This window comes from Arvicola amphibius, chromosome 17 (genome assembly GCF_903992535.2).
Source record: "Arvicola amphibius chromosome 17, mArvAmp1.2, whole genome shotgun sequence".
NCBI classification, from domain to species: domain Eukaryota; kingdom Metazoa; phylum Chordata; class Mammalia; order Rodentia; family Cricetidae; genus Arvicola; species Arvicola amphibius.
This window is the reverse complement of record NC_052063.2, coordinates 19,052,830-19,070,668: the sequence shown is the minus strand read 5'-3', so window position 1 is coordinate 19,070,668 and position 17,839 is coordinate 19,052,830. Positions and strand designations below refer to the sequence as shown.

Below are 17,839 nucleotides of genomic sequence, written 5' to 3'. Positions count from 1 at the left end.
TAATTTTTTTCACATGATTCTATCTTACCTCCAGACCTTCTTTTAAAAGATATAGACAATTACTGTGTAATATGAATTTAAGAAATTTTTATTTTAAAAAGTATCTCAAGAGTATTTTCCATAATATTGGACATCACTAAACAACTGTCAGGTAAATGGATTTGAGGGGCATTTTAGCCAAACCCTTCTGAAGGCACACACTCCAGAATCATGCACCCCTAGAATAGCTCTCCTGCACCTTTATTAAGGCTGATGCTTCTTTTTAGTCTTTAACCTGCCCTTCTCATGGTTTCTTAGTTGATTTTCTCACTAGTGTTTTCATTCCCTAATGCCACCTTCTAAAAAAACTATGTGTCTTGCTTATTCTTCATTGTAAAAGTTATATAATGTCTTTTCTATATTTTCTAGCCATAACTTTCCTTGATGACCTATATAGGACTTCTTGTTTTATTATGATATTCTTCAAAATAAAGCCATTCATTATACTCATCTATAACTATAAGCTTTGTTAAAAGGATTCTGCTACGTTATAGTGATGGATGAAAGAATATTTTGTTAACATTTTTCTATGTATCAGCCAGTAATTGTAATATCATAACCAATTATAACTTTCCCCTGAGTGTAAAATTGGTAGCATTTTACGCCCTGCTCATGACTTCACTGTGAGCTTGCCAAATCCTGTCAACATTTCCAGCAGAAAATGGACCGTTTGGAAAACAAATTTTTTAGGGCTTGATAAGGAGGTAGCCGAAGAATCTTTAAACTGTCAGTAGTATTTATGGGTATTTTCAGTTTGATCAAGAGCAAACCTTTAGTTCTTTTAATTCCAAAATCTATTTTGGGCTTAGGTAATCTTTTGGCTTTCTTTTCGCTTTCATTTTCTAGACTGTGCAGGCAAAGTTTACCTGCAGTCTTCTGAGGCGTTCCAGAACAAGAGACAGTGTGCTTGACAAAAGAGTTTTGGATCCCAAAACTCTTCATGCGAGTTTGTTATAAGAAGGCTCTTTCAAACATAGCAAAACTAATCCTGTATATCTCTGGTTTGCCTTCGGGTAAACAGATTTGGTATAAATGCTCCAGTTAAGAAAACCCACATAGTCTTTGGTTGAATGCTCACAGAGTCGCCACGCTGTGCTTTTCAGATGTCCTTTACATCACCCAATCCTTTTTAAGCATTGTTGCTGCTTCATACAGGGAGATCTTAAAAGCCAGCGCTGGTTGACCTCATAGACCGTGCAACTCTCTTAAGAGTTCTCTGTTTACTTTCTATGTTATAGAACTGATTGGGAGCTATGACTCTAACCCCATAAGGAACCCAATTCCTGGAGATACTATCAAAATCTCCTAAGAATCATGGCTGTCCCCAGGATCCTTCTTGAGAAGATTCTGATTGCCAAACTAGTATCCCTTCCTTTGAGCAAATGCCTCTCTTTTTAGAACACATGCACTCACGTCTGAAGACAGAAATGATTTTGCATGATTTAATTCAATGGCCTGGAATTTTCCACAAATCTTCAAAGCTCCACATCTGTCCATGACATGACGTCATGGACCTGATATAAATACAGCCTTACACGTTGAGAGGCAGAGCAAGTCAACACGTGTCTTCCGAAGCTCTCTTTTTTTATAGCCTCTGTGAGGAGAATGAGGTCATGTTTCTGACCTGTCATCCTGCATACCTGCACATGGCTTTGGTACAGGAGCTCTAGTGGTTGAGTATGCACGTTCCGTTTCTCTTGCATCCCAGAGATGAACCTGCAAGCTCAGGTGACAATTAAACCACATGGTGTGAGGAGGACAGTGTGGGAGGTGGATGTTTAGCGAGCCATGTGCAGCCAACTTCACACATTTTCCCTAGCAAGGTCAAGAGGGTCTGAGAGTTGACAGTGATGATTTATCCCTGAGCAAAATTCCTATTTAGTTATTTATCCAGAGGAAAATACTTTGCGAATTTTTAGGCTGCATAACACTGATGCTTCTGCACTCAATATTTCCCTATTAGTGGTCCGTATTTTCTAGTGGAATTACACATTACTGTCAGAAAGAAAGGATTTTATTTTGTAAAAATACCAAAGCACACGTGTGTGTGTGTGTTTGAGAGTGTGTGTGTGTGTGTGTGTGTGTGTGTGTGTGTGTGTGTGTGGTGTACTTCAACCAGAACGCTGAGATTCTTGGACTTGGGAATGGTCCAGTCTAACGATATGCTTGTCATATGTTTTTATACATCCAGCCGCATTCTGCTGGCAAGATGCCAGACTCCGGCCATTTGTGTGGTTTCTCCCTTCCACCTAGATTAAAGGTTCCTATAATCTTTCATGTACCGTCTCTTGTCAGGCCATACTATAGAAGGAAAGGTAAATTAGTATTGCTTAACTGATATTGTGTTCAATAGCTCTTCCTCTCTTTGTAAGTCACAGAAAGTTATTCATAGAAGGTGACTCAAAGATTTTTTTTCCTAGCAGGGTAGAAAGTCAGCTAGATCTAGTTGTTAAATACGCTTATTTTATTTTCAAATAAATGTTCTGAGCTGATTTTTACCCTTAAAGAAAAAAAAGAAAGAAAACCAGACTCTTATATAGCCCCGGCTGGCCTCACACTCACTGTGTAACTAACTCAGTCTGGCCCTGAACTCCTGATATTCTGTTTCCACTTCTCACGTGCTAGGATTACAGAGAATTTTGTACCAAATTAATCTTTGTAGATTGCCAACCCTTTAGGATGTGCTAAACTAATAGAATTTCTAAATAGTTTTCTTAATTTGAATTCTGGAGAGGGAGATTTTAGTCAACCCGTTCCAGCACTGACTTGAAAGTCCATGACTTGGAGGCTTGGCCAGCTTTTCTCCCATCTGTTAGCTTTTTATGCCACCTCCTCTTGAATCCTGCCCTGACTCACTTAGGCAGAATGAATGTCCTAACATCTTTTGCTGTTCTTATGTACTCACAGTGCATATGTCTCATGAGAGCCCTCCTAAGAATAACTTAGAGTTGGTGAGGTCCTGCCTCCAGAGTCACCATGATGTCATCATATGATCTGTAAAATCAAGAATAATCTAATTTTATCTTTACTTATCTAGTACATTGTGTGGTAGCAGGCCTATGACTATTATTTCCTCAAACATGATGAAGACTAGATGGGTAGACCTGTGAATTTAGCTTTATAAGGTCTAGTGGTTTGCACGATTGTGTTTCTGTATGCACACATGTGTGTATTCAGGTGTCTGTGTGTGCAGGTGCATCTGTGTATGTTCGCATGCGATGGTGGCAAGAGGTCCACTTCAGGTCTTAGGTCTCAGAAGACGTCCATGTTGAGACAGCCAGGTAGGCTAGACTGGCTAGTAAGTCCCAGAGACCCACCTGTACCTGTCTCCGGGACTGGGTGTACATGTGCTTAGAACGACTCTGCCTATGCGATAGAACTCGGGTCTTTGTGCTTGCATAGTGCTTTACCAAGTGCTGGTCTCCCTATCCCATAAGCTGTGCTTTAATGAACCCATGATCCCTGGAGGTGATCTACCCACAACTGCTTGAGGTGTCATAGCACGAACTTTGCAGCCATATTGGCTCTAAACCCAGCAAGCCACATGTCTATACCTTGGGCAAGGTACTTACCCTCTTTGCGCCTTGGTTTCTTCCTCTACAGAATGGAATTTAATATGATCTCAGGAATGTTCTAAAGATGGAATGTGGCAGACAGAATTTGCAAAATGCTCAGGACTGTGCCTGGATAAGTAAAATCAGTGTGCCATGACAATAGAGCACTTGAAAAAATGAGTTTTGGCAAGCAGAGGCGATAAATGAAACTTAATTCTTCCTGGCAAATTCCCAGGTCCTGAGCAATGAAAGATGTCTTTATGAATTGCCCCCATTGCTAGGAGTGTCAGGCCAGAGGGAGATCTCCGGGAGGCATCATGTGGTGGCGTGGTGACGCTGTACGAGCCATCGTTCAGCCCCCTGATTCAAGAAACTGCTTGTGAATACTAAGAATTAGGTCAAATTATAAAATTTGGCTAAACTAGGAAGTAGTTGTAGGTAAAATTACATTGGAAAGCTGAACATAAGTAGCATTTTGGGGGAAAATTGGAAATTACTTTAGGACTATACAATATATACTTTCAAAATAAATATGGCCTGTTTTTCTAAGAACTTTTCCAGAATATTCTGCTTTTGAGGGGCAACATTACCTTGAAATTGCTTTCAGAAGAATGTAAGTCGTTCAGTTCCCGGGGTACTAGTTTGATTCGTCAGTTCATTAGTACATCAAATTAAAGTTTGTTGGTTTCAGGTCCAAGTAAATTTTCCCAGCCTAAGCTTCTTTAGTTGAGCAGACCTGAAGAAATGGGCCAGTTTTCTTATGTATTATGGTCTTGAAAACAAAATCAGCAAACGAAGATGACAAGCATAAAAGAACTTGGGGCCTACGGAGATGGCTCAACATTTAAGAATAGTTGGTGCTCTTGGAAAGAACCCAAGTTTCGTTCCCATACCCACATGGCAGCTCATAACGATCTGAAACTCTACGCCCAGGAGTATGATGGCCTTTTAGCCCTCTTCTGGCCTCCAAGGGCACCAGACACACATATGGCCCCCATACATCCACATAGGCAAAGCCCTCATACATATAAAAATACATCTTTAACAAACCAAAGCAGAAAGTAAATTTCTTCTAAAAATGGTTTCTTTAATCTGAATCTTTAACTGCTTCTCTTGAGACGAATTCTGTTTTTCTGAGGATTAGACCTATGGAGTTCAATTAATTAGATCTTTGATTCCCAGCTGAAGAGCATGAAACTCATTCCAATCGGTGACTTCCTCTGGCTGTTTACCTCCTAGGGACTCAGGTTTCTGTTTCTGGATCCGGTGCTTTCTTTTAGTGTCCTGGGTAAATCATCAAAGAATTTTATGTCTAAATAAATTAAGTGACTCCCGCATCCTTTATTGCCGAAGCTTTTTACCAAAAGAAATGAAATGAATTGAAATTGGGGAATTATGTACATCTGGCTTTGTCCTCTTGGAGAGCGTTTGGATTTCCGAACAAGTGGCTTTTTGCCAGTGACAAATGGAGGTTCTGAGATTGCTCTGCCATCTTCCGTTACCTTTTATGGTGTCCAGGGATTTTTTTTTTTTTTTTTTTTTTTTTTTTTTGCGCTCCATTGTGACCCAGCTGCAAAACAGCTGTTGTTTGGGCTCTTGTCTTTCTACTCTCACAAGACAGCTTTTCTAACCATCCCCAAGGGGCTAAAACTTGTGCACCAGAGTCAACTCTGAGCTCTTCGGAGTTCAGAAGAGCCCCCTGAGGGTCCACGGAGCAGAGGAACACCCCTTGCTATTGCTAAGCAGTTGACTGGAGCAACCCACTGAGCGTTTATGACCTTGCTCAAGGAATAGACCCAGTACTCCAGTAGGCCTGCTGGGTGTTTGGATTCGTTGCTCTGAGCTAAGATCTGAGGCTTTTCCGTTTTCATTGAGTCCTTAAAGGCATTCCCCTCTTTAGCCATGGAGATCTTCCCCCCTGGAAGCCATTCTCATGGTGAACTTTTGATACCGTCTTATGGATTACAGGATGCTGATTAAATTTGTAATTTCTTGCTGTTCCTTTTGGAGATGAATTGTTGCCGTGGATGGCCTTAGGCATGGAATTCTGGATGTCATACAGGCAGGCCTCTGTGCTGTCACTCATCCAGCATGTTCCCCAGTTAGGGTATGCATTTGTGTTATAAGTGGGGGACTTTCCGATCACCAGAGCTGTGAGAAATAAATGTCTGTTGTTTATATTTAAAGGACTTGTGTTTTGAGCCCTTGCTTTTCTAAGGTATTTAACATTCTTCCTGCGTTTTCATTCTTTCCCTCTCTCTGGCCTTTGGCTAGCTGTTGATTAAACAGTTCTGAGTGGTTTACAATCAGAAAGGAGATTCCAAATGGCAAGTAGAGTACAAAAGTAGGAATCAAGAGTCAGAATACCTAGGAGGGAAAGACGCAGCTGGAAGAACCTAAGCACTTGTAATTTGGCCATGGCCATAGTTGGAAAATTCTGTTGGAATGTTCGATGTTCAAAGTACATTTTTGGGTTTTACCTTGGAAATTTTTAATTTACCTGAGAAAGAAAACTGTTGTAATTTATGTTGTGGTTTTCTAGGTTTTTTTTTTTTTTAATACTCATTGGGTCTTGTCTCATTCTAATGACATTCTTTGCACTACCCTTCATGGCCAGACATACATAAATGTAATAACCATCTGTAATTTCACTATCTATTTTTTTCTTCTCTTCCCTCACTTCTGCCCTTCCCTCGGGCTTCAAAAATTACTTAACATACCCCATATTCATGGCCTCTGTCCCCAAATCCACTGGCCATTTTAAGCACTTGACACAATTTACTACTGCAGTCTTCATAAAATATATTTCACCTTGCTTTTAGCTATTTGGTTCAAAGTGATTTACACGCATTTTTGCCAACCCAAATACCTCAAGAACCCATAGATAATCACTAGGTAATCCCTTATCAACCCCATTTGTGAATTCTTAGTCTTGGCCCATAAGCCTGCACTTTGCTCTTCCTTTAATACCTTCCCATCTGTGTCACTGTCGTCTGTCTTATGCCATCTGCCCTTCCTCTCTACCACTCTGAGAAGATATTCAATTCTGTTTTCTCTGATGCCAGGCACCCAGTCTGCACTTCTGTACCCCCCTGACATGTCTTATCTGCTCCCATCCCACCTTATTATCCTCCTCTTCATTACAGAGGTCTCTGGGAAGCAGCAGACAGCATCTCCATGTGACTGCAGAGCGCTGTGCTCTGCCCAGCCCTCTCTCCCCGGGGTGCTGCTTCACCTCTCTCAGTCTGATTTCCATCCTGTGGTTTGTTCCTCTCCCAGGCCCTTCCTTGCTGCTCCCTTTCTTAGCGTTCCTTTCTGTTTACCACTCAAACAATGTACTGCGCATCCTTTGATCATTAAATCAAGCATTGGTTCATTTGGAAACGTTTCATGTGTGCTTTGACTAGGTCGAACCAAATGTTTAGTACTTACGTTAGTCCAGCCTAATACAGCTGCAATTTTATACTTTACCAAGACAGGAGTTACGCCTGTTAGCAAAATCCTTTTTTACCTTAGTAGTTAACAGTTCTAGGCACATGCTGGGTGTCCCATAGTAGTTGTAAAATTAAGGGAATTAATAAACATTTAATGTGTTATGTAAATTTTATGTATGTATATATAGCTTTAAAGTAAAAGGTGAGAGTATATTTACCTATTTAATTATAAAGTTGATTTAAATGAAACTTCTACTTCACTAGAGCTTTCTTGGGCATTTTAATTGCATGTCTAAATACTGTTCTCCCCAACTGAGATTATGGATGAGTAAGATTTAATGTTGAACCCTGGTGGCTCTTTGGCCTGGGTATGGGTGGAAGGGAGGGGAGGGGAGAGGGAGGAAGAGAGGAGGAGATGGAAATTTTTAATAAAAAAATGAGGAAAAAAAAACATGGACCTCTTTAAAAGAATGCATCAAAAAAAAAAGAATAGTATCCGAAAAAATAAATTTTTTCTGGTATTTGCTGAGAAAAAAAAAGATTTAATGTTGAGACTTTGGGCTTAACATGACTCTGAGTTTGGCTTAACAATACAATGTCAAAGTAATTTGCCCAGATGCAGGTTATGATATGGTTGAATACTAGCAAATTAATTATCTCCTCTAACTGCTATTAAGGTATGTGTGCATGATTCCTTTAGGCTTTAGGGGAAGATGTACTAATAAACGTATGTAGATGGGAAATTGGCTATGGAACACAACCGGAAGTCTGACTATGCTAAACACCTTCAATTATGAATCATTTATAGATGTTAGCCATTTAATTTTTTACCTTAAGAATTTTACAGGTTTACTTACCCATAGTTTCAAAGTCATGTGGAAAACAGAAAATCCGAATATTCAGTATTTTCAGGTAGTCTAAATATGTGTTTTGAAAGATCAAGGCTGTGGGACTTTTTTTCCTAGAGAGTTATGGAAATAAAGTCTACTGACAGCAGATAAGAAACTGACAGACTAAGAAACAGTTTTGTCCAATATAACATGATAAAAACCATAAGTATTTTGGAATTGGTTATAGGAAGACATGTGAGAGGTTACCTCCAGCATCATGAGTGACTCTTAGGCAGCCAGAGCCCTGGAAAGTCCCACCCCTAGCCTGGAAGACGCATAGAAGCTGGACCACAGGAGTCATCTCCTCAATCCACCCACTCTTGTACACCAGACCCCTCAGACCGTTCACAGCTGTGGAGAGAGCAGGGTGACAGAATAGTCGGAATCTCAGATGGGGGGCTGAGGACTCTTCCCCACTTCCACGATGGATTGCGAATAGGCAGGCTCTTGTGTGATTCTCCCGTACCTGCAACTTTGTGGGGACCTCTGGGTGATCACGACTGTCTTGATTTCAAGAAGGGACAGCAGCCATGTCATGCATGGAAGCCGTTACAGCAAGTTTGAAATAATTTGAAATAGCCACTTAAAAATGATCGTGAATGCTTACGTTTAATGTTGTTCTTGATATGCCTTTGTCTATTATTAAAAACTTTACAACTGTACGTAGGTGATGTGGTTTGCTTTTGAGTTTATTGTTATAGCTTCCTCTTGCTTGGCCTTTTTGCAGGTTTTCTTTCTTTCCTTTCTTCTAATGCAAAGCATCAGATATCTGGTCTCTTTATTTCCTGTCCACTCTTGGTGTGTGGCCCTTAATACAGCCGGTCTTTATGACTTAGTCCTCCAGAGTCTGTGTTGCCTTGACATCTCAAACAAATAAAACTCTAATAGCCCTCTACACATGCTTCTTCCTACTGATGTGCTCACAAATCTTTCCCAGAAGAATAAATAATTCCTTCATTTGTTCAAGCGACTGCAGAGTCATTCTTGAGTGATTTTTGATGCTATACTATACCCAGACCTGACCCATAGGGCTCACATTGTCTCAACAAAAAAAAAAAAATCTTCCGTCTTATTACTTCTCAGCTCTTCCACTGTGGCCACCCTGATGCAGACCACGAGTGTAAACACTCTGGAAGTGTAATGGAATGAGTTCTCAACTCCAAGTCTGGAGGCTTTAGGCTTGGCTTCAGTCGTCTACTTAAAATACTCCAGTGTTTTTTAATTGCATTAGTTAATGGATTGATTGATTGATTAATAAGCTAAATCATGTGTACATGCAAGATGGAGGACACTTGTGGTAATCACTTTTCCCCTACCACAGTGTGGACCCTGAGGATTGAACTCTGGTTGCTAGACTGGCAGTAAGTGCCTTCATTCATCGAGCCTTCTTATTGGACTCAGTGTCATGTTCATATGTCATTAGAAGATACCCTGTGTTGACCTCAGCAACTCAAACCCCAAAACGGAAATGACCCAGAGTGGATGAGTATGGCCCCTGTCCAAAGTATGGCACTCTTGAACTGGACCATTTTATGCTGTTCCCAGAGCCTACTCAACGTTTGTTGGCTAATAAAAGCATCAAAAGATCATATGGCACCCAGTGTAGTTTTTAATACCAGAAATGCACAGAATGGAGATAGAAGCTCCAGAGTCAACATGTAGGTCTAGTGAGCCCCATGCAGCGCCATCTCTCCTCTAGACATTCCTGTGACTTTTGTGGGATTTACTCAATCTTCTGCTGCTATATCATGGTAGTGCCTGCTAGTCTATACCTGCTGACTCGCTGACCTGCTTTCTCTTTTTTCTCTTTGATGACTTCTCATGTGTCACTAAGGGACTTGACCACTTGATACTCCCACCTGGATATTCTTCTGCCTCTTAGCTTGTATTGTTTTCTCACCAGTGCACTCCACACTGACAGTGTTCTGAGTTTTCTCTTAACTTGTCTATTCCACAACTAGACTGAGAGCAGCACAAAGACACAACCTTACTGTTGATTACACTGCTCAAGATACTCCCTGCTATAAAATCTGTGACCACTTCTCTTTTCCTCTCAGTAGCTTTAGACAGACTGTGTTTATGGCCACATCTCTTGACTGCTAACAAAACACTGGTGGTTTTTAACACTCTGCTCAAGATGGGCACCTCTTCCTTCATCAGTCGTGAAATACCAATGGACCAATCCTTGAGTTCAACTTTCCATTGGAATCTCAACTGCAACATGAGTCAGTGATAGAGGTGATATAATTAAGACACTATAATTAGGTTATAAACTACAGTTTGCATCCTCTCTGAAACATGTAGTATTGTCCTGACCTTCCCTCTCTTAAAGATTTCCCATGAAATCATTTTAATTGAAGCACAGTATTCAAGTCCGTGGTGGTAAGCACTGAGTTTATGTAAACAAGGCTTCAAGGAAAAGAGGGAACAACTTCAAGTATTTGCATCTGTTTCCCTGGAACCAATGCCTATAAATAAAACTGACCTACGGAATGTAACCATGATTCAAAGCTTTGTGGTATCCAGAAGATAGCCCCCCAGGAAGATATTATTACTTTTTAATGACGTTTTATTATATGAATTCCTATTTTAATATACTTGTAACAATTATGTCTCCTTTTTGCAACTTAATAGATAAGTGAGTGATGTCATCTCAGAAGAATATCTTAAAGCTTCACTGTTTTGTTTTATTTTGTTTTTACATATTCTGGTCTTTATTCTTGCTTTACTCTTGGTGTCTTCAGACTGCTTTTTTTCTTTTTGCTCAAATGATGTGGCTGATTTTCAGAACAGTAACTCAGCTCCATGTAGATGGCACACTTTCTGTGAATAAGATTCATCCCTCTTCATGCCTTTTTTTCAGTTTGCCTGTGATTTAACACCTGAAGTTGTGACCTTTTTTTCTCTTGTGGGTTTCCAAGTAATCTACAACTTTTGTCTGGCGTGACTACAAATTTGTGGCCCTATAACTCCTTCCTGGGAGCTGTTTTGTAGAGTGGCTCCAGAAAACCCGTAATATGGTTTTCTTCCTGATGCCAGTTATTTAATATATCTATCTAAGTGAACCAGCAGATGAAGGGATGTGTAGGTGAATTTTGAGAAGGATCTGAAGTGTCTGTTCTGGCAATACTGAAATGTTTATGTGCCTAGTCAGCAAAATGGAAGCTCAGCATACCCTGTAGTTTAGGATTCAAGGTTTTTCTTAATTTGAGGCTTTATCACATTGGCATAATAGATTATTAATTCATCCTCCATCCTGTTTTCCCTCCCTCGAGTATCAAGCATGAGGCTAAACACTCCAGGCTAGAGATAAGTGCTGGGTCTTTCTGTGAACTGTCTTCTACATAAGAATCCACAGTGACTGTCCTTACGGGAACAAAAGATGATCCCATCACACAAGACGTTCCAATGTATCTTTTTTGGGTATCATATTGCTCAGAACGTATAAAGGTTTGTTGAGCTCTGTGCCAGGAAATAATTGGAAGAAAGTCAAAACACAATGCAAGAGTGTAAAGTCTTGCCATCAGGGACTTTCAGGGTAATTTGCTATTCTGAACTCTGGTATCATGACTCCTTGTAAAGGACTTCTTTTGTGCCATGAATAATTTTTATCTAAAGATTATTACAAAAATTTGAGTATCATTTTTATTACAATTTTGAAAGCTTTTTCATTGTATTTATTGTACGTGGACTTGTGTTACACAAGGGCATTTTCATACACCTATGTTGTATGATCTCTCCGTACTCTCTCCCCAACCCCACCCACGTCTCCTCTGTGTTCCCCTAGATAGTTTTGCTTTCATATTGTATACATACATGATGCATTGTGTGTATCTTCCTAAAGTTTAGGAACCACATATCAGAGCAACTGATTTTTCTTTAAAAAAATTAATAACCCAAACGAAAGCCATATATGATAGGCTAATTCTAACATTGCATTCAGTATTCCATGTCCTATAAACAAGAGATTCCAGTACTATTGTGGCAGTTTATGCATATCTCTGTGTAAAAATGTATGTCTCTACTATTATGGCCATACAGTTTGTGCTTGAAAACCGCTGGTTAGCTTTCGATAGAGATGCCATAGGCTTCATGTTCACGCAGCCTGCTGCTTGTTCCCGAGCTGCAATAGGGGCAGCGCCAGTTTGATGCACCAGCAAAATAACTGGAAGGCGATACCATGATGTGGAATATGTGATATAAACTGAATTGAATGTTTTCTTTCATTTGTTTGTTTCATTGCTCACAAATAGATGAGAGCCAGACTGGGCAAGGTATGGGAGCATGGGTTGCTATTTAATGTTACCTTGTTGGTTTCTCATGAATTTGAATCATACTGTTTTGAATGTATTTAGTACTTAACATGGTCCCTTTCCCTTAATTTCTGAACAATTCATTTTATTTCATTTTTTTTGTAGTTGTCTACTTATTTAGACAGGGTCTGATATATCCAAGGCTGAGCTTAAACTTGTTGTGTATCCCAGGATGGCCTCAAACTCATGATCCTCTTGCCCCCACCTTCTGAGTGCTAGGATTGTGGGTGTGTGCCACCACACCTGACTTATAGCTCATGGTGATTGAACCCAGGGTCCTATGCATGGTAGGCACATTATCAGATGTGCTATCTCCAAGTCCCACCTCCCCCCAATTTATTTTTCTCCATATTTTAAAATTCCCACTGCCTTCCAACTAATAGTAGTTGATATAGTAAATTAAATTTGATTGTACGCAATATTACTTACCAATGACCAACTTTTTTCCTAGGGCTCAGTGATGCGTCTTCCGGTCAGTTCTTAAGTTTAGATGCTTTTTGAGGTTTTCCTTTTCTTTATTATTTGATATTCTTCTGAATAATAACCAAAGCTGATGGATTTTTTTAATAGTGCAATACTTTCCCCCAGAAAGAGGGATCTCTATGACCATCTTGTATTGGAGATGATGGGTGGCGGTTTCTTTTAGAAACCGAGTCCCACCACAAACCAGTGCCCCTTGAGTGCCGATGTGTGTTTTTATAGCTGCCTACCGCTGTTTCACCCGTGAATGGTACATGAGGATTTTACTGTTCACGTGACTGGGACATTGATAAATGAGCTAGTTTCTTCCTTTCTGTCCTTAAAACCTTAAGTGGAAAAAAGTTCAAAGCCTTTTTTTTTTTTTTTTAAATCTCATATACCATTTTTATGAGCACTTTACTAATGATAGATTTTATTAACTTCTATAAATTCCTGGAATATTATTTTCCTGATGATTTAAAGAATGAACATGTGCTTTGAAGCTGTGTATCCAAAAAAGCGTGTTCTTTGTTATTCATTGCTGTATCCTGTTACACACGCATGTGTGCGTGCATATATACATAATGAGCAACATTGGTTACAAGTTTCTAATGTACCTACCTACTATTATCACTTTATATGTATCATTGTTGTGCAATTCAAAATTCCCATGAAATAGCTTTTACTTTAAAAAAAATAGTACGGTTTGTTTTTAGACCAGGCTTCATTTACAAAAACCTTCTGATCAGAAAGAACAGTATTTCCATGAAGGTGAGACCGCGTTCTTCCGACACTTAGTTCGTCTTCACAATCACCTGGCTGGCATTGGTAGTGCAGCTATTTGATAGTTCACCCTTTGGTCTGTATGCTTTATGAGTTTGGGCAAATGGGTCATGAATACAGCCATGATGGCAGCATCGCGGAGAGTGGGTTTTCCCTGTGCTCCCTCTAAATCCTCCTTTCTGTAATAGCACAGAGTACTGCTCAAAGACGGGATGATTTTCCGTGAGTCATAGAGATAAACAAGTGTGGAATTGCTCTGCTCGTCTAGAATCTGTCCTATTTCAGACACCAGGCTGATTCTTCAGTTCGGGAATTGGTGAAATTGCTGCTGTTACCTTAGGAAAGCCCACAGACACGTATATATGAAACTTTGCTCTGCGCGTCCTCCTCTATTTTGAAGGTCCGACTTGAGACATGACTCTTAAGGAACGCTGGAGTTTTAGTCACTGCGAAGTTGATGAGACTTAATAGGAGACAGTGGCTGCTGAATGCAGTGCCATTATTGAAGTGAAAGAACTTCCCAAGTCCATTTTTCCGAGCAGGAGGTTATCCTTGGTTATAGGTGATAGGGACTGAGAGGGTAATGCATAGCAGTTAGGAAAGCGATTGCATGTAGGATGTAGTAACTCATTTTTTTTAATGAGTGGATGAACAAAAAGTCTGAGAAGATACAGACAAATTAATCAAAAGTTGCCCAGATTGAGAATAAGAAGGGATTTGAACATATTCAACTTAGAATCATTGTCTGTAGTAACCTTGGTTTAAAAGATGTATATGAACAAAGAATGAAGCATTGCCTGAGGTGTATGTAGTATATAAACAAGGAGGACCGTACAGATAGTTCCTGTGGAAAATCTGTCTAGACGTACCGTGGTACTTAGCTGTCATTTAGAGTCCACATAGATCTTCATTCATCTGTCAAACCAGAGACCACTCTGATAAATTTCTTCCTAGTGTTCTCTTATTTGTTACTGTGGACAATTGTTTTGAAGCAAAAACCAGGTCAAGATCATACTGCTTCATAAGCTGCCTGGATTATATAATTGCATGAAAAATAAAATTGTTTCCCGAAAGCATTTCTCTGTTGTTCTTATTGTTTTTCTGTGATGTCACTATTTCATTGAAACTAAAACTAGGAAGGTAAGCTAGGTTCAGATTAAGTCCTAGGTTAGCATAACTTCAGATCTGAATGTTAGCAGCAATGAAAAATAACTGTTGGAAATTCTCCACGTTGTGACTTCATTTTTTCCTTGGAAGTAGATAGTAATTACATCCACGAAAGAACATTTGTCATGGTAAGAGATGAGGCATGTCTAGAAGAGAACTAGTGTCATCTTCATTGCTTGGGACCAATGTTTGTTCCCTCTGCACTAGAGCCCACCACTCATTGTCTTTGTGTTCTCTCACTTAACCCTTGGCTGTGTTTAACATTTAGCATCTCTGAGTGGTATCTGGGGGCCAACTTTCCCAAGTGTGATGTGTGCTTGAGGGATCAGAGAAGAGAATGGCCATGGGAAAGCACTCTTCTTTAGCACCGACCGGAACGCTGTATTTCTTTACTTTGTTTGAGTGGATGTGAGTGTGTGCGTGTGTGTGCATTCCTGCAAGCCTGTGTTTGCTGCTGGTAATTGAAATTGAACCTAAGGCCTTGTACCAGACCACTGAGCTATATACCTGCCATTTAGCTTATTATTTGTGAGACAGAGTCTTTATAAGTTGCCCTGGTTACCCATGAGTTCACTTGGCAGCCTACACAGGCCTGTGAAATTTGTAGTCCTCAAGCTTCAGCCTCCTGACTACAGGAGAACTCTTAGAATTATATATCTATGTCGTCTAGTCTGGCTTGCTTGAGAAGTTAACGGTATTCTGAATATTTGTTTATAGTCTCAGGCATGGTCCGGACTCTTCTCTCCAGTGTTAAAGAGTTGTGCAAGCACTTTCTCTCAATTAAAATTCCTGTGTCTAAGCCATTCCTAGCTCATCTGCCTCTACATGAAATTAGTGTAAGACAAGCTGAATGGAACTTGATGGTTGGAGCTATGCTACATTTTCACTCTCAGTGCATAACTCCTGTTGGCAGTAACAACCCGTGATGTGAGCTGAGGGAATACTTTATTAAGATAAAGTAATAAAGACAATAAAACAGAAAGTGAAAGGTCCTGGCAGTAGCTCAGTTGGTAAAAAGCCTTGCAAGAGTCTGAGCTCAATCGTCAGAACAGATCTTGGGGGCCTGGAGAGGCAGCTCAACATTTGAGGGCTCTTGCTGCTCTTCCAGAGAACCCAGGTTCTGTTCCTAGAACCCACATGGCAGCTAGCATGAAGTTTAGTTAAAGGGATTCCATACTCCCTTCTGGCCCCTGCAGGCTCCAGGCAGTCACATGGTACACATGCACACATTGCAGGCAAAAGCTCTCATTCACATGAAATAAGAAGTAAACATTTAACATCTGAGATCATCTTTTGGCCTCCACATGTATGTGCATCTATGCATACTCATGCAATGCACATGTGCTACTCAAAGAAAAGCTAAAATGGCAATGGTGTTTCTGTAACCCATTTTACACTTTTTCTACGACACCTGTAAAATCCCTTTCAGCTCCCCAGCCTCCGCTTTGATTACATGGATGGACGCAACATCACTTCCTCTTCTAGTCTTCTCTTCTCGATGCTTCCCAGGACCCTGAAATCAGTCTTTCCTCTCAACACATGCTCCTGGGTCATCCTCAGTTAGAAGGAATAAGGGCTTTCCCCCGGCACTGTTTGTCTGTAGACATTAGTGGATTTCGGTATTGCCCAGAGGTAAAAAATAACTTATCGTGATCCGCTGCTGAATCATCCCTTTTCTCTGTTTTTCAAGGGTCGTAAGAGTGAGGCCGAAAAGTTCTTCTTGAAGGCCATTGAGCTGGATCCCACCAAAGGAAACTGTTACATGCACTACGGTGAGTGGTGGCGCTTTTCCCATGACCCCCACCTCTGCTGTCCATGCTGAAGGGAGATTCCGGTTCTTTGCTGGTCAGAGACCTTTGGGAGGAGGTTGACTTCCTCCTTCCAGATTTAGCCTCATGCTACATCCTTCCGTTTCCATTTAAAACGTCACACACAGGAGGGCTCCGTACTGTAGTTTCCTTCGGCGAATTTTCATTGGCCTTTAATGGACTAGGCAGGTTTCCAGTTGTTTCTTTCAAGTTCAGCACAGCGTTTTAAATGAGATCCCATCAGGAAAGCATCTAGCCCTTTGTCTGAGGCATAGTTTATAATAAAAATATTAGCTTCTTTACTCTTTCATTCTGCACAGTAATGTATTGCTCACAGAGCATGCCAACTTGATGTTTTAGGCGTTTACATTTTGGCCTCAACGCCTTGCTTTCTGGGAGATATGTATGTATACCAGGCTGTAAATACCTAAGAGCGAGGCCGAGCATAAGCTATCACAAGTGTAAGGAATGTCTGTCTCATGGCATTTAGCCTTGGTCTTAATCAGTTCAGAATGAGCTTACATAACACTCTATCATTATCGTGACTCATGTGTTTAGCCACCAAAGTATACAGCTGGTTGGTGTGGAATAAGATGTGCTGGGTCTTCCAGATTTGTAGATGGTCTGTCTCTCAAGGAACAATAGCATCAAGCATTTTCTTTTGCTAAGCCCTTGAGAAACAAAATAACGATTATTTTTTTTTTAAAAAAAATTACCGTTGACTTTAATGTGTTAGGTATTGTTGGGTAGTTTGAAATGTAAACATGTTCAAAAATGAAATCCTTAGGAAATATAGCTATTATTCCCGTATGGTACTAATTCCGTCTTCCAGTTTTCAGCTAGAAAGAAAGAAGCAGCAGTGGTAGCTAGGAGTTGTGGAAGAATGGGAATAATAAAATGCAGGAAACACTGAGCCAGCCACACGTGAATCTTTTCATGTGTATGTTATTGTATGTGTATGCATGTAACCCTAGTCACATGATGCTTTGTTTTAGGCAGAACACATGATATGAAAGCATGTATATGACCACTCTGTCTTTGCTCGTTTACCACTGTGTTATGATAATAATGGAGTAATCCAACCTGACTGCAGAATTTATTTTTATTTCCACAAGTTTTTCTATTTGAAATATTCAAAATTAGGGTGTTTCTCATACCTTCTGGTTTGGGGTCCCCTACCACACATCAAATTATCTCCATGATTATTTTGCTAGAGCATGAGAGGACTGTTGCCAGGGCATTTTAGGGAATAGATGTGCTGCTGTTCTCCACCTTTCTGCTTGTATTTCCTTTGTTTCAAACTGCTCCTGCTTCCGCTATCTTCAGAGCTAGTATCCACCATCATTATGTAGTGAACAGGGATCCACACAGTGAATTTCCTTACACCCCACT

The 17,839-nt window shown here is 40.2% G+C and overlaps 1 protein-coding gene across 1 annotated transcript in view; it reads left to right on the top strand.

Moving 5' to 3' along the window:
- Tmtc2 (transmembrane O-mannosyltransferase targeting cadherins 2) overlaps nt 1–17,839 on the top strand; it is a 388,745-nt gene that overhangs the window by 283,920 nt on the left and 86,986 nt on the right. The window contains exon 9 of the mRNA XM_038314716.1: nt 16,330–16,411. Within this exon, the coding sequence (XP_038170644.1) occupies nt 16,330–16,411 (82 nt within the window). The remainder of the gene's footprint in view (nt 1–16,329; nt 16,412–17,839) is intronic.